The sequence below is a fragment of the Nyctereutes procyonoides genome, unplaced genomic scaffold (assembly GCF_905146905.1).
Source record: "Nyctereutes procyonoides isolate TBG_1078 unplaced genomic scaffold, NYPRO_anot_genome, whole genome shotgun sequence".
NCBI lineage: Eukaryota > Metazoa > Chordata > Mammalia > Carnivora > Canidae > Nyctereutes > Nyctereutes procyonoides.
The window spans coordinates 16,770,839-16,791,887 of NW_026575155.1; the positions used below are offsets into that span (position 1 = coordinate 16,770,839).

A 21,049-nucleotide genomic window follows, 5' to 3' on the forward strand; every position below is an offset into this window, starting at 1 on the left:
AGCCCCAGAGTCCACACGGTCACCCCATAGAGTCAGATGAAAGGAAGAAAGTCAGCCGGTGAAGTGAGTTTATTGGGGTATGGAGGGGGCCCACAGGTTGGAGGGCAGGGCCAGGTGACCGAGCAGAGGGACTGGGAGGGAAGGCAGGTGACCCAGGGCAGGTGGAGGTGCGTCCCGGGAGCAGGAGCCCTGGGGAGTGGCAGGGTCAGTGTTCTTGGGAGGGAGGAGTGAAGTCAAGTCAGGAGAGTGGACACCTGTGGGGACCCCGTCGTGGTTGGGGGCAGCCACCTAGCACAGGTGAGGGCTGGGCTGAGGGGTGGCCGGGAAGCCCAGGGTCCTTAGGTTGGGCCTGAGCCCAGCATCCCGGGGGCACGTGCCCCATCAGCGGGAGCACACGGGGCGGCACAGCAGGGACACACTGGAGGCCTGGGGGCAGTAGCTTGGCTGGCAGGGGGAGGAGGATGCGCAGCAGGCGGGCCTGCACACGGGGTGGCAGAGAAGGGACACGCAGGAGGAGGGTCTGCAGAGGCTGGGCTGGCAGCAGGGGGAGGCCTGGCAGCACACGGGGGTGCAGCAGACAGGGGTGCAGCAGACAGGCTTGCAGCAGACAGAGGTACAGCAGACGGGCTTGCAGCAGACAGACACACAGCTGACTTCCTGGCAGGGGGAGGAGATGCAGCAGGAGGGCTGGCAGCTAGACTGCTGGCAGCAGGGGGAGGCTGAGCAAGGGGAGGCCTCACAGCAGACGGGCTTGCAGCAGACAGGGGTGCAGCACGCGGGCTTGCAGCAGACAGACACACAGCAGCCCTCCTGGCAGGAGGAGCAGCTGCAGCAGGAGGGCTGGCACGAGCCGGGGCAGGCCGGTGGGCAGGGGCTGGACCCGCAGCTCGCAGGGGTGCAGAGGAGGGTCAGGCAGGAGGCTGGGGCACAGCACAGGAGCTCGCAGTAGCTCTCGGGACAGTCGTCCACCTGCCAGGAGGGGTCGGCGCAGGAGTCTCCGGAGCCGGGCAGGCAGACGCGGCTGCCGTAGCTCAGGTCGCTGGAGCAGACGGACAGGGTGGAGGCGGCCATGGTGTGGGTGCTGGGGCGGGGTGTGGGTGTGTGTGGATGTGGGTGGGGGTGTGAGTGTGCAAGGTGCTGGGCCGGCGGACTTTATACGGCCCTGGGGCGTGCTGTCAAGCGACAGGCTCCCGAGACTTCCCCTTCCTCGTTGGTGTTTTGCCCGAGTCCTGCGAGTGCTTATTATACTGCTGTATTGACAGGAAGGATTTTGCTGCCCTTAAAATGCCCGTCAGGGCCGAGGACCACGAGGGTGTCCCAGAGAAATGGGAGAAAACATTTGAAAATCCCGTTCTGATAAGGGACTCGTATCTAAAATGTTCAGGGAATTCCCAAAACTCAATAACAAAAAGCCAAACCAACCCACTCAGAAACAAGCAATGGACTGGAATAGACGGTTTTCCAAAGACGTACAAGGTATGTGACCAATGAGCGGATGAAAAGATGCTCAACATGGCTCATCATTAGAGAAATGCGCATCAAAAGTCCAATGAGAAGCCAGTTTACACCCATTAGGATAAATATATAATATTTATGTAAATATTATCACAAGGAGGAGATAGTGTATATGATATATATGCAAGAAGAAGATAGCAAGTGTTGATGAGGATGTGGAGAAATTGAAGCCCTTGGGGGTTGTGAGTGGGAACGTGAACTGGCCACGGCCACTGTGGAAATCAGTACGATGGTTCTCGAAAAGATGAACAGTAGAATTACCACAGGGTCCAGCACTTACACGAGCATTTGCTCAAGACAACTGGAAGCAGGACTTCAAGGAGATCTCTGACAGCTGTGGTCACAGCGGCATCATTCACAAGAGCTAAAGAGTCGAAGCGGCCCAAGCGTCCACCGAGGCATGAGAAGAGAAGCAAACGCGGTCCCTCCCGCGGAACAGTGATCAGCCTTAAAGAGGAAGCGAGTCTGACTCCAATGCGGGGGAAGCCTGAGGACCTAGTGGCCGGAGACGCAGGCCAGTCACAGAGAGACAACGACGACGTGACCCCCCTTCTCCGAGGTGCTTCGGGGACAGAGGAGGGAGGGTGGGCTCCAGGGGCGGCGGGATGGGCAAAGGCGAGTCTATGTCCCATGTGGACGCGGCTTCATTTTCCCAAGAATGGAAGAGTCTGGGGACGGGCAGCAGGATGGTCGCCCCAAGTCGACCTTAGCACAGAAGAATTAGAGCGATCACACCGTGAAGAGATGCGGAGGAAATTTACACACCCAGGTGGGAATGAAAAAGCCACCCACGGAGTCCCTGCACCGTCTGTGGGTCCTGCCTTAGGAGGTCCCTGGAAGGACCCAGGTTGGAGACTACACCAGCAGGTGCCGCGGGGTGCATGGGAAGGGCAGAGGTGGGGCACAGATCGACCCCGGAACACGACGGGGACCCCAAACCCAAACACTGGCTGCCTGTGCCTGCCCCTGCGCCCAAGGCCATCTGTGAACTTGAGGGTGCCTGGAGCTCCGCTGGGGTGACCCTCCTGCATGGTGCTGGAAATATTCTCCAGGGGGTGAGAGCCCCAACGGCGATATGCACCTTGTGCCTTTCCTTCCCCGCTGTGATTTTCTGGTGCTCCTCGGGTCCTGAACCTGACACGCTGGCTTCAGGGTCTTGTCAGGGCTCTGAGTTGGCCCAGGTGGGAAGGTATCCAGTCCCTGTTACCCCATCTTGGCAGCAACAGTGCCACCCCAGTCCTCCACGTCTCCAGGGGATGAGCACAGCACTCGGGAGGACCCCAGTGGGACCCCAGGAGGCCCCCCGGCCCCTAGGGGCTGTGTTGCCCGCAGGCCCAAGGCCGGCTTGTCTGGGCCGCTTTGCCCAGCTGGGGTGGTGGGTGGAGATGGGCCCAGGGCTGAGCCCCCAGGCCATGCCCCACGTGCAGGTGGCCAGCCTCGGGAGCCCTGGGGACGCATGTGGTGCCCAGCAGCCCTGACCATCCTACGCCAGGGCGGGAGTCCCACCCGGTAGCCCAACCCAGAGCAGTTGGGCCCTGGGCCTTGGGGACCTCTCATCCCTCCTCCCAGAGATGTTCAGGCGGGAAAAGACCACTGTCGCGTACAAACCCCGGCACCCCACCCCCGTGAGAGTCAGATGAAAGGAAGCAGGTCAGCCGGTGAAATGAGTTTATTGGGGTCTGGGGAGGTGCCAGCAGGTCGGAGGGTGAGGCCAGGGGACCAGAGCCGAGCTGAGGAACTGGGAGGGAAGGCAGGTGACCCAGGCAGGTGGAGGTGCATCCCGGGAGCAGGAACCCCAGAGAGCCGCAAGGTCAGCGTTCTTAGGACGGGGGAGGTGAAGTCAGCTCAGGAGGGTGGACATCCAGGGGACCCCGTCGTGGGTGGGGGCAGCTACCTAGCACAGGTGAAGGCTGGGCTGAGGGGTGGCCGGGAGGCCCACCATCCCTGGGTGGAGCCTAAGCCCGGCGCCCCAGGGTCACGTATCCCATCAGCGGGAGCACACGGGACGGCACAGCAGGGACACGCTGGAGGCCTGGGGGCAGCAGCTGGGCTGGCATAGGGAGGCGGATGAACAGCAGGCAGGCCTGCACACGGGGCGGCAGAGTAGGGACACGCAGGAAGAGGGTCTGCAGGGGCTGGGCTGGCAGCAGGGGGAGGACTGGCAGCAGACGGGTTTGCAGCAGACAGGGGTGCAGCACACGGGCTTGCAGCAGACAGTGGTGCAGCAGATAGGCTTGCAGCAGACAGGCTTGCAGCAGACAGAGGTGCAGCAGACGGGCTTGCAGCAGACAGGCTTGCAGCAGACAGACACACAGCTGTCTTCCTGGCAGGGGGAGGAGCTGCAGCAGGAGGGCTGGCAGCTAGACTGCTGGCAGCAGGGGGAGGCTGAGCAAGGGGATGCCTCACAGCAGACGGGCTTGCAGCAGACGGGGGTGCAGCACACGGGCTTGCAGCAGACAGGCTTGCAGCAGGAGGGGGCGCAGGGGCTGGGCTGGCAGCAGGGGGAGGCCTCACAGCAGACGGGCTTGCAGCAGACAGGGGTGCAGCACACGGGCTTGCAGCAGACAGGGGTGCAGCACACGGGCTTGCAGCAGACAGACACACAGCAGCCCTCCTGGCAGGGGGAGCAGCTGCAGCACGAGGGCTGGCAGGAGCCGGGGCAGGCTGATGGGCAGGGGCTGGACCCGCAGCTCGCAGGGGTGCAGAGGAGGGTCAGGCAGGAGGCTGGGGCACAGCACGGGGGCTCGCAGTAGCTCTCGGGACAGTCGTCCACCTGCCAGGAGGGGTCGGCGCAGGAGTCGCCGGAGCTGGGCAGGCAGACGCGACCGCCGTAGCTCAGGTCGCTGGAGCAGACGGACAGGGTGGAGGCTGCCATGGTGTGGGTGCTGGGGCGGGGTGTGGGTGTGGGTGCGGGTGTGAGTGTGTGGGTGCGGGTGCGGGTGCGGGTGTGAGTGTGCGAGGTGCCGGGCCGGCGGCTTTTATACGGCCCCGGCGGGTGCTGTCCAGTGACAGGCTCCCGAGACTTCCCCTTCCTCGTTGGTGTTTTGCCCGAGTCCTGCGAGTGCTTATTATTCTGCTGTATTTACAGGAAGGACTTGCTGCCCTTAAAATGCCCGTCAGGGCCGAGGACCCCAAGGGTGTCTGTCAGGGAGCAAACAGCCGGGGGCACCGCGGACCCCAGAGCTTCGGGCCGTGCAGCCCGCCGAGGCCGCCCTCCGGGTGAGGGACGGTTGCCTGCGGGCCCCGAGGGCCACAGCCTCCGTGAGGGCCACGGGGTGCTCGTGAGCTGCGGCCCCCCCCCTGCACCCACGAAGGGCGCCCGGTGGCCAGGGCGGTCGGGGGCGGATGAGGGGCTCGCAGGTGGGATGTGGAGGCCCCGAGGGGAGTGGATGATGTCGTCCAAATCCAGCCTTCATCAGGAGATTTCCAGAAAGATCCACCACAGGGAACAATTCTCCGAACAGAGGGAAATGGGGTCTTCAGATGGGGACCGCTGAGCAGACGTGGGATGAGGTGCGGGGAACGTCCGGGTCAAGGCCCGCTGCTGAATCCCAACACCCCAGCAACCCGAGCACCCCAGGCGCTTCCAGAGATATCGGCACCGCACGGCAACCCGGCGACCGGGGGAGGTGAGTTCAATTCTGGGTCCCCGGAGCCATCCAGGGTCCGGAAGGTAAAGCCCTTGGGACACTACAGCTGTTCTGGAAACTGCCTCGTGTGCACCACCCGGGAAAGCATCTCGGGACCACCAGGTCTGGTAAAACGCAACCAACAAAAACGAAGAGAAGTAGAACATAAAAGATAATCAAGAGCAAAAAAAAAAAAAAATCTGTCAAAAGCTTGCGGTCCTCAGCTTCTTCAGGGAGAGGAATTTTGCCCGCGTGACCTCCCCGAGCCAAGCAGGTGCTCCCGTCCGCCCTCCTCCCCCCCCCACACACACACAGGGGAGGCGCTGGCAGGTGCGCAGCGCTGAGACCTGGCGGACGCCCAAGGCCGCCACGTGCCGCGCCGAAGTCCCCTTGCGTCCCCGTCCCTCCACCCCAGCCCCCATTCACGGCGCAGGGCAGTTCCCGCGCCTCTGCATCCTTGCCGGCCCAGGACGTGCCAGGCTTTTAAACTTATTATTAAATATTAGCCATTGGTGTGCGGTGGCATCTTACCGGATTTAGTTTGCGATGCCCTGATGCCCAATGCCGAGCCGAGATTCCTTACCGCGCTGACTTGCCAAGATGTGTCCCCAGGGGCTGTGTGACCCTGCAGTCCCCCCGGCGCTGTTCGAGCGCCCCACTCCCCGCGTCCCCGCCAGCGCCGGGCATGGTCAGCCTTGTCCCCGGTGGCCCTTCTGAGAGGCGTCTAAGGGTGTCTCGCTGCGGCTTCAGTTTGCATCTCCCTGATGAGTAATGGTGTTGGGCCTCTTTCTCACGTGCATATTTGCCATCTCCTGCGTCTGTTGGGCATTTCTTCAAAGTTCAGGCCTCTTCCTTTTTTAGGTTTCCTTGACATTGCATTTTGAGAGCTCTTTCCGCATTTTGGAATATGAGTACAGTTGACCCTCGAATAATGTGGGAGTGTAGGGTGCCAACTGCCTCGAGCTCTGACTGCCCAGAAACCTAAGTGCTAACAGCGCCCTGTGGACCCGAAGCCCTACTGACAACGCAGAGTCCATGGACACATTGACTCGTGAGCTAGAGAAGAAAATGTTCGTACAAAAGTCAACAGGAAGAGAAAACACATGCACGGAAGGACATGTATTTCCTGGAAACACCGCGTCTGAGTGGGCACCAGCCGTCCACACCCGTGTCGCTCAAGGGTCAGCTGTACTTTGCCAGATGTGACTTGCAAGTATTTTCTGCAACTCCGTGGCTTCTCTCTCCACGCTCTTCACAGCGTGGTTTCAAGAGCAAAATGGTTTAATGTTGGTAAAGACCAACTTACCAATTTTCTTCTTTTTCAGATCACGCTTTTGGTTCTTAAGCCTAAGAACTCTGCCGAACACAGAGATTTCACAAGAATTTCCTCTACTGTTTTCTTCTAAATGCTTAAAATGTTTACATTTTACATTTAGGTCTATGATCCATTTTTACTGAATTTTTATACTAAGTGTGAGGTATGGGTCAAGTCTCCTTTCTCTGTTTTTTATTTTATTTTATTTTATTTATTTATTTTTTTTTTTTTTTGCATTTGGGACGTCCAGTTGTTCCCAGTACACTTCTGTCTCTTTAACATGACTTTGCAATTCTGTCAAAAATCAGCTGACTGTTTCATGGGGATCTATGTGTCTATTCTGTTTCATTAGTCTACGTCATTATATCCCTTTGTCAACATCACATCGTCTTGATTACTGTAACTTTATAGGAAATCTTGAAGTCAAGTGGTGAAGTCTTCCAACTTTGTTCTTCATTTTCAAATGATTTGGATACTTGAGCTCCTTTGCCTTTCCAAATAATTTTAGAGTTAGCTTGCTCATACGGACGGAAAGCTCCTACCGGGATGTGCATCGGGATTGCCCTGAACCTATTATAGACCAGGCTGGAGGTCACTGACACCATAACAATATTCCAACCTGTGGACATGGTCTAGCTCTCCATTTACTTACACCTTGTTAAATTTCTCTCATCAGTATTTTGATAGTCCTCATTATGTCCATATTCTCTGAGATGTATACCTAAGTTTTCATCATTTATTCTTTTTTTCATCATTTATTCTATTGCAAATCACACCTCTAAACAAAATTTTTCAATTCCAATGAATTGTTGCTACTATATAGAAATGCAATTAATTTTAAATTTTTTAGACTTGCACACTTCAACCTTGCTAAACTCTCTGATAGTTCTAGGAGATCTGTGTGGATTCTTGGGGATATTCCATGCGGACAGTCATGTCCTCTGTGAATAGAGAGCATTGTATCTTTTTTTAAAGATTCTATTTATTTATTCATGAGAGCCAGAGAGACAGGAGAGAGAGCAGAGACAGAGGCAGAAGGAGAATCAGGCTCCATGCAGGGAGCCTGATGTGGGACTCGATCCCGGGAACCCAGGATCATGCCCCGAGCTGAAGGCAGGCGCTACACTGGGGAGCCATCCGCGGATCCCTGAGACCATCGTATTTCTTAATTTCTGACATGTATGCCTTTTATTTCTTTTTCTGCTTGTTGCATGGATAGGACTTCGGTATGGTGTTGAGTAGGAACAGTGAGAGAGGACGTCTGTATCCTCTTCCTCATCTCCAGAGGAAAGCTCTCAGTCTTTTACAGTTAGGCATGGTGTTGGCTGTAAGGTTTCTTTTCTTTTTTTTCTTTCTTCTTCTTCTTCTTCTTCTTTTTTTTTCTTTTGGCTGTAAGTTTTCAACAGATGCCTTATATCAGGTTCACAGTTTTTTCCCAATTATTCATTGTTCACTTTAATCTTTTTTTAAAAAGATTAAACAAGGTGGAACAGTCCCCCATTCATTCTATGAGGTTTACATTCCCATGATAACAAAGCCAGTCAAAGACATGATAAGAACAGAAAACCACAAACCAATATCCCTCATGAACAATGATGCAAAAGACCTCAACAAGATACTAGCAAACTGAATTCAGCAGCATAGTCAAAGGATTATATGCAACAACCAAAAAGTTGTATCTACTTCTGGAATTCAAGGACGGTTCCACATATGAAAATCAGTCAATAGAAAACCCCACATTCCCAGAGTAAAGAAGAAAGTACACGATCCTCTCAACTGATACAGAAAAAGCATCTGACAAAATCCAAAACTCTTTCATGGTGAAAACACTCAACAAAGTAGTAATAGAAGGAACTATCTCAACATAATAAAATATATATGTGAAAACCCCACAGCACACAGCACACTCAATGGTTAAAGACAGCTTTTCTTCTAAGATCAAAAACAACACAGGATGCCCACTTTTGCTGCTTCTAATCACCACAGTACTGGAGGCTCTAGGAGAGTAGTTAGACAATAATAAATAAAAGCAGTCTAAATTAGAAAGGAAAAAATGAAATCACCTCTGTTCATATAAGATGCTATGATCTTATATGTAGAAAATCCTAAAGACCTGTTAGCACTAGGAATGAATTGAGAAAAACGGCAGGATACAAAGTCAACACACAAAAATCAGTTGCATTTCTATACACTAATAATGAACAGCCCAAAAAGGAAATTATAAAAACAATTCCACTTACAATTGCATGCAAAAAGAATAAAATAAAGGGAATTAACCACGGAGGCAAAAGCCTGTATGATGAAAACTAAAAAACGTTGCTGACAGATGGTAAAGAAGACATGATTCAATGGGAAGACATTCCATGTTCACAGGTTGGAGGGCTCAGGATTGCTAAGACATCAATACTACCCAAGGCAATCTACGGATGTCATACAATCGCTATTGAAACCTCAATGATTTTTTTAACATTTTTATTTATTTATTCATGAGAGAGAGAGAGAGAGAGAGAGAGAGAGAGGCAGAGGGAGAAGCAGGCTCCATGCAGGGAGCCCGAAGCAGGACTCAATCCCGGGTCTCCAGGATCAGGCCCTGGGCTGAAGGTGGCGCTAAACTGCTGAGCCACCCAGGCTGCCCTCAATGATGTTTTTTTACAGAAACATTAAACCCCTCAAACTCACATGGAATCTCTGTATAGTCACAACAATTCTGAAAAAACAAGGCCAGAGGACATACACTTCCTGATTTCAAAGGGACAAAGCTACAATAATTACCATAGGGTGGTACCGGCATAAAACGGGCAGCCATGTAAACTAATGGAATATCATAGAGTCCAGAAATAAACCTCCATATTCAGGTCAAACCATTTTTCACAAGGTTACCAAGTCCATTCAATGGAGAAAGGACAGTCTTTTGAAAAAATGGTGCCAGGAAAACTGACTATCCACATGCAAGAGATTGAAGGACCCCTACCTCACACCACACACAAAAATGAACTCAAAACGGATCCATGACATAAATGGAAGACCTAACACTATAAAACTCTTGGAAGAAAACAGAAACACAGGATGAAGGCTTCACAACATTGGGTTCCACAGTGATTTCCTAGATATGATAGCAAGGCACAGGTAACACAAAAAATACAAAACTTGGACTTCACGAAAATTTAAATATTTTTGCCTCAAAAGACAATACCAATGGAGAATAAAAGGTAACCCAGAGAAATGGGAGAAAACATTTGAAAATCCCGTTCTGATAAGGGACTCGTATCTAAAATGTTCAGGGAATTCCCATAACTCAATAACAAAAAGCCAAACCAACCCACTCAGAAACAAGCAATGGACTGGAATAGACGGTTTTCCAAAGACGTACAAGGTATGTGACCAATGAGCGGATGAAAAGATGCTCAACATGGCTCATCATTAGAGAAATGCGCATCAAAAGTCCAATGAGAAGCCAGTTTACACCCATTAGGATAAATATATAATATTTATGTAAATATTATCACAAGGAGGAGATAGTGTATATGATATATATGTAAGAAGAAGATAGCAAGTGTTGATGAGGATGTGGAGAAATTGAAGCCCTTGGGGGTTGTGAGTGGGAACGTGAACTGGCCACGGCCACTGTGGAAATCAGTACGATGGTTCTCGAAAAGATGAACAGTAGAATTACCACAGGGTCCAGCACTTACACGAGCATTTGCTCAAGACAACTGGAAGCAGGCCTTCAAGGAGATCTCTGACAGCCGTGGTCACAGCGGCATCATTCACAAGAGCTAAAGAGTCAAAGCGGCCCAAGCATCCACCGAGGCATGAGTAGAGAAGCAAACGCGGTCCCTCCCGCAGAACAGTGATCAGCCTTAAAGAGGAAGCGAGTCTGACTCCAATGCGGGGGAAGCCTGAGGACCTAGTGGCCGGAGACGCAGGCCAGTCACAGAGAGACAACGACGACGTGACCCCCCTTCTCCAAGGTGCTTCAGGGACAGAGGAGGGAGGGTGGGCTCCAGGGGCGGCGGGATGGGCAAAGGCGAGTCTATGTCCCATGTGGACGCGGCTTCATTTTCCCAAGAATGGAAGAGTCTGGGGACGGGCAGCAGGATGGTCGCCCCAAGTCGACCTTAGCACAGAAGAATTAGAGCGATCACACCGTGAAGAGATGCGGAGGAAATTTACACACCCAGGTGGGAATGAAAAAGCCACCCACGGAGTCCCTGCACCGTCTGTGGGTCCTGCCTTAGGAGGTCCCTGGAAGGACCCAGGTTGGAGACTACACCAGCAGGTGCCGCGGGGTGCATGGGATGGGCAGAGGTGGGGCACAGATCGACCCCGGAACATGACGGGGACCCCAAACCCAAACACTGGCTGCCTGTGCCTCCCCCTGCGCCCAAGGCCATCTGTGAACTTGAGGGTGCCTGGAGCTCTGCTGGGGTGACCCTCCTGCATGGGGCCGGAAATATTCTCCAGGGGGTGAGAGCCCTAACGGCGATATGCACCTTGTGCCTTTCCTTCCCCTCTGTGCTTTTCTGGTGCTCCTCGGGTCCTGAACCTGACACGCTGGCTTCAGGGTCTTGTCAGGGCTCTGAGTTGGCCCAGGTGGGAAGTTATCCAGTCCCTGTTACCCCATCTTGGCAGCAACAGTGTCACCCCAGTCCTCCACGTTTCCAGGGGATGAGCACAGCACTCGGGAGGACCCCAGGGGGACCCCAGGAGGCCCCCCGGCCCCTAGGGGCTGTGTTGCCCGCAGGCCCAAGGCCGGCTTGTCTGGGCCGCTTTGCCCAGCTGGGGTGGTGGGTGGAGATGGGCCCGGGGCTGAGCCCCCAGGCCATGCCCCACGTGCAGGTGGCCAGCCTTGGGAGCCCTGGGGACGCATGTGGTGCCCAGCAGCCCTGACCATCCTACGCCAGGGCGGGAGTCCCACCCGGTAGCCCAACCCAGAGCAGTTGGGCCCTGGGCCTTGGGGACCTCTCATCCCTCCTCCCAGAGATGTTCAGGCGGGAAAAGACCACTGTCGGGTCCAAACCCCGGCACCCCACCCCCGTGAGAGTCAGATATAAGGAAGCAGGTCAGCCGGTGAAGTGAGTTTATTGGGGTCTGGGGAGGTGCCAACAGGTCGTAGGTTGAGGCCAGGGGACCAGAGCCGAGCTGAGGAACTGGGAGGGAAGGCAGGTGACCCAGGGCAGGTGGAGGTGCGTCCCGGGAGCAGGAGCCCCGGAGAGCCGCAGTGTCAGCCTTCTTAGGAGGGAGGAGGTGAAGTCAGCTCAGGAGGGTGGACATCCAGGGGACCCCGTCGTGGGTGGGGGCAGCTACCTAGCACAGGTGAAGGCTGGGCTGGGGGGTGGACGGGAGGTCCACCATCCCTGGGTTGGGGCCTGAGCCCTGCGCCCCAGGGTCACTTGCCCCATCAGCGGGAGCACATGGGACGGCACAGCAGGGACGTGCTGGAGGCCTGTCGGCAGCAGCTGGACTGGCAAGGGGAGGAGCATGAGCAGCAGGCGGGTCTGCACACGGGGCGGCAGAGTAGGGACACGCAGGAAGAGGGTCTGCAGGGGCTGGGCTGGCAGCAGGGGGAGGCCTGGCAACAGACGGGTTTGCAGCAGACAGGGGTGCAGCACACGGGCTTGCAGCAGACAGGAGTGCAGCACACAGGCTTGCAGCAGACAGAGGTGCAGCACACAGGCTTGCAGCAGACAGACACACAGCTGTTTTCCTGGCAGGGGGAGGCGCTGCAGCAGGAGGGCTGGCAGCTAGACTGCTGGCAGCAGGGGGAGGCTGAGCAAGGGGATGCCTCACAGCAGACGGGCTTGCAGCAGACAGGGGTGCAGCACACAGGCTTGCAGCAGACAGGGGTGCAGCACACGGGCTTGCAGCAGACGGGGGTGCAGCACACGGGCTTGCAGCAGACAGACACACAGCAGCCCTCCTGGCAGGGGGAGCAGCTGCAGCACGAGGGCTGGCAGGAGCCGGGGCAGGCTGATGGGCAGGAGCTGGACCCGCAGCTCGCAGGGGTGCAGAGGAGGGTCAGGCAGGAGGCCGGGGCACAGCAGGGGGGCTCGCAGTAGCTCTCGGGACATTCGTCCACATGCCAGGGGGAGTCGGGGCAGGAGTCACCGGAGCCGGGCAGGCAGACGCGGCTGTCGTAGCTCAGGTCGCTGGAGCAGACGGACAGGGTGGAGGCGGCCATGGTGTTGGTGCTGGGGTGGGGGTGTGGGTACGGGTGAGTGTGTGGGTACGGGTGTGGGTGTGAGTGTGTGAGGTACTGGGCTGTTGGCTTTTATAGCCCTCCTGGTGCGTGTGTTGTCCCAACAACAGGGTAGTGAAGCCTCCCCTTCCTTATTGTTCAGCGTGTTTATTCCCACGGGCTTGTCACCGTCTGCCCCTGGCTTGTGGGGCTCCCGACCTGCGTTTGTCCTCAGAGGAAAGACCATGGAAATGCCTTGATGCTTTTGTGGAGACCATAGCAATAGGTGATTTTCTTAAAGTGACAGCTTATGCTCCCTCCCACGGTGGGGGGCGGGGGCGCCGTTCTCCTCCAAAGGAAGGGCTGAGGTGGGAGCAATCCTGGAACGTGGGCTTTGAGCGGGAGTGAGATATTTAGCTCTGGACAGTTCTGATGAGGCTCAAGTGGCCTGGCCATGGGGTTTGTGGGCTGATGCTGCTGGTTGTAGTGGGTGTTGATGGGGTATGGGTCTCCCAGGACAGAGCCCTAGGGCAGGTGTGAGAAAAGCGTCCTGGGGGCAGAGACTGGCGCATAGACGGGGCCAAGGACCCGGATGCAGGTTAGCACAGTAGGAATAACCATGATGGGCAATGCATTTGCTTCATTGCTTCCTGCCCAGACGCTTGGTTCGACGCCTGAGACGTAGTGAGTATGCAACATCCTGCACGGCCCCCATGCCCTCACGGACACGTGGCCGCCATCCTCTGCCGAGCCCCTGAAGTGGCGAGGGCAGGGCCTTGGTGATGCTTTGAGCTGCAGGGCTCCATCAAGACTCGTGGGGACAGTGGGCATCAGGGTTTAAAGCCTCATCAGCTCTGATGGGTGGGACTGGGGGCTGCCCTGAGGGTGGCAGGGCAGTCAGTCCTCAGTGGAGAAATGGTATCATCTCAAAGAAATAATGACTTAAAAGTTTCCAAATCTATTGAAAAACTTTAATCTACACATCCAGGAACTCAATGCACTGCTAATGGGGCAGACACAAAAGACCCACAAACGGACCCATTGCGGTGAGGGTGCTGACAGTCAAAGGCAGGAGAAAAGCATCGAGTCACCCACAAGTGCACACAGTGAGTTCCACAGCCGAGTTCTCATCACGGACGGGGGATGAGGTCGTCAAAGTACTCAAGAGAAAAGAAGTGTCAATCAGGAATCGTCTGTCCAACAAGGCTAGTTTTACAAATGAGTCAGAATACATTCCCAGGGAAATAAAAACGGAGGGAATTTGATGTTGGCAGCCCCCCCCCATAGAAGATGCAGTGAGGGGAGTCCCTCAGGCTGAAGGGGAGCAAACCCAGCTGGGAATTCTGATCCCCAGGGGGACAGGAAGCACACCAGTGAAGGTGGTCATGTGATTACAACGGACGGTGCAGATGCGTGCTTTTCTCCCTCACTGAGTCTTAGACAGCTTGCTAAGTTGGAAAGCAGCTGCCTACACAGAATTGCACGTACCGCTTTGCTGGGCCTGTGTGTGATGTGATGTATTTGACAACATGGGACCAACGAGGCAGGTGGTAGCAAAGCTGCATCCAGCGGAGGAAATGACCCCGGATGGCAACTCAGATCCACAAGAAAACGTGAAAAGAACTAGAAACGATAAAAGGCTGTAAATAGAATACTCACTTTCCCGTCTTCTCTCAGCTTCTTAGAAGTCATAAAAGCATCTTAGGTAATAATTATGACAATATATCGAGTGTTTTTCAACATTGACAGATGGAGTATATGTAAGAGCAAGACCACAAAGAGATAGGAAGGGATGGAGGTCAGTGGAAACAGCATGTTTTTACGCCACTGGAATTGACTTAGTGTAAACAGGAAGCTGATTCTACTAAGTTAAAATAAATATACGGAAGCCCTAGAGCAAAACTAGGAAAAAACTAAAAAAAAAAAAAGAAAAAAGAAAAAACATTAAAGATACAAAATGCTGAATGAGAAAATATTCACTAAGTGCAAAAGAGTGTGTCAAAGGAGAGAGAGAGGAGCCCACACGAGAAGACACGAGACAGAGAAAGCAGAACAGCAAAGCAGCAGGCAAGATCCAGCTGCAGCCAACTTGCGCCACTGGTGGAGATCTTGTTACGGAAAATCGCCACGCATGCTGGGTTAGCCCAGCGCTCCCAGCGTTAGAACTAGAGTTAGGTTCCTGTGGGCCCCTGGTCCCATCTTCATCAGCTGATCAATACGGAGCCTCCTTGTATGTGTGTCTAGGAGAATCTCAGCGTCTTCCTTCACTGTAATGCTTGTGACAGCAGGTGTGTGGGTTTTTCCCACCGACCAGCCCTCTGATGCCCTCTGGGTGTCCCACGACTCAGTTCCAATCCAACCCTAACCTAGTACAGGCAGGTTCCCAGGTTAAGGACTCAGGCCCACAAGACTGGCTCCACTTCAGATGCCAGCAGTAGACACCCCGTCACCCACAACTTCCATCTGACTCAGCTACAAATCAGAGGTTCCTATGACCTCCTCCTCGGGTTCAACCCTCTGCTAGGGCACCTCACGGAACCCAGGAAAAGAGCTGACTTCCTATTGGTGACCTTATTGCAAAGGATATTTTGCAGACAGACAGCCACGTGGAGGGATACACAGGGCGAGGTCTGCATGGGTCCTGGGTTGAAGGAGCTTCTCTCCCTGCAGAACTGGGGTGCACCACCCTCCTGGCACGTGGACATGTTCATCAAACTGGAAGCTCTCAGAATTCCATGCATTTGGATTTTTAGGGAGGCTTCACTGTGTAGGCATGGTTGATTATTAATTCAATTTCTAGCCCCTCTCCCCTTTCCTGAGGACAGGGATGGGGCTGAAAGCACCAGGCTTATAATCAGAGCTTGGTCTTTCTGGTGAGTAGCCCCCATCCTGAAGCCAACTAAGAATTACCTCATTATAACAAATTCATTCCTATCACTCAAGAAATTCCAAGGGATTTAGGAGTGCAGTGTTAGAAACTGTGGTCAGAGACCAAACTTTAGTGAAAACCAAGGATAGAGACATATATATTTTACCATATATATATAATATGTCAAAATACATTATTATTTCACAGTGAATACTTAATATTCATTGCTGACTCTTTAACACTGAAGTCCCTTCCAACAGCAACATAACACACCTGAACGAAGCTTATCTATCACATGTATTTTCTCTGTGAGGCACATCACAGCCTTCCTGATTTATGAGGCCATTTCAAACAGTGACATCACCAAAGAGAAGCACAAGAACATGGAAAGTGTGGCACTAAATAGACATCACAGGACACTTGTTTGCAGCATTAACTGAAATAAGACGTGGAGCATCTTGTTTGACCTCAGCTGGGAACACACATGTGGGGACACCCAATGTTTTGCTGTTCTGTGCATGTCCACAAATGAATGTGAAGCCACCGTGAGTACTGACTTTGAGGCTACAAATCAATTTTAGTGAGTAGGTGAACTTGTAAATGCGATATTCATGAATAATGAGGATCAACTATATATCAATAATAACATCAATTGTGAATTAATTCAATCAAAGGGAATATTGTTCTACTGAATAAAATTGATTCAACTATACACTCACTATAGGAAATGCACTTTTATAGTAAAAGATACAGCTAGATTGAAAGTAAAATGATAGAAAAAGATATACCATGGAAACAGCAACCACAAAAAGATATTAATATTTTACTAACATCAGATAAAGTAGACTTTAAAAAAATTGATACTGGAGACAGAGTGACATTTTATAGTGATAAAAGGTCAATCCATGAGGAATATATAATAATTATAAACATACACGCAAATAATAACAGTACCAAAATACACAATCAAAAGCTAACAGACATACAGGAAAAAACAGAATAATATTCATTGAAGACCTCAATATCCCAATTTCAACAATGGACAGAACAACCTGAAAGAAGATCAATAAAGACACAAAGAACAGCGCTGCAAACCAGCAAGACCTAATGGACATCTGTCAGCCACCAACAGCAGAGTATAGCCTCTTCAGAAATGCACACAGTATCCTCAGAATGGAACATAGGCTAGGCCATAAAACAAACCCCAATATGTTAAAATGGATAGAAATAACACAAACTGTATTCTCTGGCCACATTGGAGTGATATTAGAAATTAGTAACAGAGGGCTCCTGGGTGGCTCAGTGACCGAGTATCTGCCTTCAACTCAGGTTTTGATCCTGGGGTCCTGGGACCGAGTCCCTCATCTGGCTCCCCACAGGGAACCCGCTTCTCCCTCTGCCTGTGCCTCTGCCATTCTTTCTGTGTCTCTCATGAATAAATAAATAATATCTTTAAAAAAGAACTTAGTAACAGAAAAAAAACTGGAGGGATTCATAAACATGTGGAAATTAAACAACACACTCCTAAATAACCAAAAGATCAAAGCAGAATCAAAAAGAAAATCATACAATACTTTTAAATGAATGAAAGTGAAAAACAAAATACTATAATTTACGGAATGCAGCTATAACACTTCTTAGAGATTTACAGCTGTAAGCACCTATACTAAGAAAGAAGAAAGGTCTCAAATCAATTACCTAAACTTTCACTTTAAGGCACTGCAGACAAGCAGAAGGAAGGAAATAATAAAGATTAGGGCATAAATAAGTGAGATAGAGACTAGAAAAATGAGAAAATCAATAAAATTGGCTCTTTGAAAAGATAAATAAAATTGACAACATTTTAGCTACATTGATCATGAAAAAGAGAGGTGGAGAAAACTCAAATAATGAGAATCACAAATGAAAGAGGGGACACTGCTATCAGCCTTACAGAAATAAAAAGGATTACAGAGAAATGCTATGAACAACTATATGCCAATAAAGTATATAAATTAGATTAAATGGATACTTGAAAACAAGATAGCTGCAAAAGTAGTTGCTCTGAGAGCTGTAGAGAATCAGTTTTGTTTTTTAAAATATATATATATATATATTTTAAAGATTTTTATTTGTGTATTAATGTGAGACACAGAGAAAGAGGCAGAGACACAGGCAGAGGGAGAAGCAGGCTCCCTGCGGGAGCCCAATGCAGGACTTGAACCCGGATCCCAGGATCCTGACCTGAGGCAATGGCAGATGCTCAACCACTGAGCCACCCAGGTGTCCCAAGTTTTGTTTTGTTAAAGAAAATCTAAATCCATGGAAAACATCCCAATTCAAGGATGAGAAGACCTGACACTATGCAGATGGCAGTTATCTCCCATTTACACACTTATGCAATCCTTATCAGAATCCAAGTTGACTTCTTAGCACAAACTGAAAGTTGTTGTTAAAATTCATATGGAATGCAGAATAAGCCAGAACAGAATAAGCCCAAACAACCTTGAATAAGAACAAATTTGGGGGCCCCTGGGTGGCTCAGTTGATTAAGCATCTGCCTTCAGCTCAGGTCATGATCCCAGGATCCTGGAATGAAGCCCTGCATCAGGGTCCATGCTCAGCGGAGCCTGCTCCTCCCTCTGCCTCTCTTCTTCCCCCTGCCTGTGTGCGCGTGCTTTCTCTCTCTCTCTCTCTCTTTCTCTCTCTCTCTCCCCCCTTCCCTCTCTCTCTCAAATAAATAAATAAAATCTTTTAAAAATTGGAAGACACACATTTCCCAATTTCAAAATTTACTACAAAGCTATACTTATTAAGACAGTATGGTACTGGCATAAGGACAGACAATAAATTGGTATTTATTGATTCATCAATGGAATACAATTGAGAGTCCAAAAGTAAATCCATATATCTATGGTCAATTGACTTCAACAAGGGTTAAGACCATTCAACAGGGAAAGTATGGTCTCTTCAACAAATAGTGGTGGGACTGCTGGACATCTGTGTGCAAAAGAAGGAAGTAGGCCACTACCTCTCACCAAAATTAATTACAAAACTTAACTCACAAACTCACATGGACCTAAGACTAAAATAAAGGCACTAAAGCTATAAAACTATTAGAAGTAAACATTGGGGTAGGTTTTTTTGACCTCAGATTTGGCAATGGATTCTAAGATATGACGTTAAAAGTATAAGCAAGAAAAGAAAAAAAAAAGATAAATCTGGCTTCATCAAAATTAAAGGGGTTTGTGCTTCAAAGAACACTACAAAGGTGAAAAGACAACCTACAAAAGAGGAGAAAATATTTGCAAGTCATATATGATATGGGGCTTCAATTTAAAACACATAGAAAATTCATCACTCCACAACAAGAAAAAATTCAGTTAAAATTAGGCAAGGGACTTGGATATGTATTTCTCCAAAAAGATAGACAAACAGCCAACACACACATGAAAAAACATACAACATTATTATTCATCACAGAATGAAAATCAGGACCCCATGAGATGCCACTTGCTGCCCATGAAGATGGCTAGATTAAAAAAATAAGATCATAAGAAGTGTTGACAGGATGTGGAGAAATTGCAAGATAGTGCAGCTACCTCGGAAAACAGTCTGGCAAGTCCTAAAAAGTTAATCATAGAGGGATGCCTGGGTGGCTCAGTTGGTTAAGCATCCGACTCTTGATTTCAGCTCAGGTCATGGTCTCAGGGTTGTGAGATCAACCCCCATGTTGAGCTCCAGGCTGAGCTCAGAGCCCACTTAAGATTCTCTCTCTCCCTTTCCCTTTGCACCCCCCCTTAAAAATGTAATCATAGGGGATCCCTGGGTGGCGCAGCGGTTTGGCGCCTGCCTTTGGCCCAGGGCACGATCCTGGAGACCCGGGATCGAGTTCCACGTCGGGCTCCCGGTGCATGGAGCCTGCTTCTCCCTCTGCCTGTGTCTCTGCCTCTCTGTGTGTGTGTGTGTGTGTGACTATCATAAATAAATAAAAATTTTAAAAAAAAATGTAATCATAGAGTCGCCATATGACCCAGCAAGTCCACACCTAACTATATACCCAAGAGAATTAAAAATATATGTCCACACGAAACCATGTAAGGTTTATAGGAGCACTCTTCACTGTGGCCAAAGGGTAGAAACAGCCCAAATGTCCATCAGCTGATGAATGGATAAACAAATAGTCATAGGTCCACGCAGTTGAAAATGATTTAGCCAAGAAAGGAAGGAAGTACTGATGAATGCTCCACATACATGAACCTTGAAGACACGCTACATGAAAGAAGCCAGGAGCAAGACCATATATATGTGAATGGATCCATTTATTTGAAATGTCCAGAGTAGGCAAACAAGTAGGACATAAAGTCAACTAGTTGTTGCTGGTTACAGGAGGTGGGGTAACCCAAGGGCATAGGGAGGTCTTCCTGAAGTGGTGGCAAGTGGCAAATTGCCCACAGCAAGGGATGTACAGATAGCTGGGGACACTGAACATCACCAAATTGCACACTTGGCACAGAGAATTAGGGAATGGTGTGGTATGGGAAGTGTAGCTCAAAGAAGCAGTTAAAAAAATCATCTTTCAGACCTAAAAATGCACAGAGATTGAAAGTGAAGGGATGGAGAAATATCATGCAAATGGATGTCAAAAGAAAGCTGGAGTAGCCATACTTAGATGGGACAAAATAGACTTTAAAACAAAGCCAAAAATAAATAAATAAATAAATAAATAAATAAATAAATAAATAAATAAAACAAAGCCCATAACAAGAGACGAAGAAGGACACTATGTCGTAACAAAGGGGACAACCCATCAACAAGATGTAACAACTGTAAATGTTTATGTCCCTAACTTGGGAGCGAGCAGCCAAATACATACAACAGCTAATAACAAACATAAAGGAACTCATGGATAACAATACAATAATAGTAGGGGACTGAACATCCCCCTCACAGCAATAGACAGATCATCCAAGCAGAAAACCAACAAGGAAACAAGGGCTTTAGATGACACATTGGGCCAGGCGGATTTCACAGATATATGAGGAACATTCCATCCTAAAGCAGCAGAATACACATCCTTCTCGAGGCACATGCAACAGTCTCCAGCATAGATCACACTGGGTCACAAATCAGCCCTCAACACGTACACAAAGATTGAGATCATTTCATGTGCATTCTCAGACCACAGTGCTGTGAGACTTGAAGTCAGCCACAAGGAAATATTTGGAAAGACCACAAATATATGGAGGGTAAAGGACATCCTACTAGAGAATGAATGGGTCAACCAGGAATTAAGGAGGAAGTTTAAAACACATGGAAGTAAATGAAAACGAAAACACAACAGTTTGGAACGTTTGGGATGCAGCAACGGCTGTCCCAAGAGGGAAGTATGTAGCAATGCAAGCCTACCTCAAGAAGGAAGAAAATCTCAACTACAGAACCTAACCTTACACCTTAAAGGAGCTGGAGAAAGAACAACAAATAAAGCCTAAATCCAACAAGAGAAGAGAAATAATAAAGACTAGAGCAGAAATAGGGGTGTCTGGGTGGCTCAGCTGGTGAAG

The 21,049-nt window shown here is 50.4% G+C and overlaps 4 protein-coding genes across 4 annotated transcripts in view; all 4 read right to left on the bottom strand.

Annotated features, from left to right (window-relative positions):
- Nucleotides 1-21,049, bottom strand: part of TSPEAR (thrombospondin type laminin G domain and EAR repeats) — a 164,767-nt gene that overhangs the window by 25,083 nt on the left and 118,635 nt on the right. The window lies entirely within an intron of this gene.
- LOC129502124 (keratin-associated protein 10-12-like) lies at nucleotides 55-1,128 on the bottom strand. Its single transcript, XM_055313564.1, has one exon. The coding sequence runs from the start codon at nucleotides 1,069-1,071 to the stop codon at nucleotides 382-384; it is 690 nt and encodes a 229-aa protein (XP_055169539.1). The 5' UTR covers nucleotides 1,072-1,128; the 3' UTR covers nucleotides 55-381.
- LOC129502121 (keratin-associated protein 10-7-like) lies at nucleotides 3,170-4,485 on the bottom strand. Its single transcript, XM_055313560.1, has one exon. It carries the CDS (start codon nucleotides 4,388-4,390, stop codon nucleotides 3,503-3,505), a length of 888 nt encoding a protein of 295 aa, XP_055169535.1. The 5' UTR covers nucleotides 4,391-4,485; the 3' UTR covers nucleotides 3,170-3,502.
- Nucleotides 11,526-12,720, bottom strand: LOC129502122 (keratin-associated protein 10-7-like). Its single transcript, XM_055313561.1, has one exon. It carries the CDS (start codon nucleotides 12,638-12,640, stop codon nucleotides 11,861-11,863), a length of 780 nt encoding a protein of 259 aa, XP_055169536.1. The 5' UTR covers nucleotides 12,641-12,720; the 3' UTR covers nucleotides 11,526-11,860.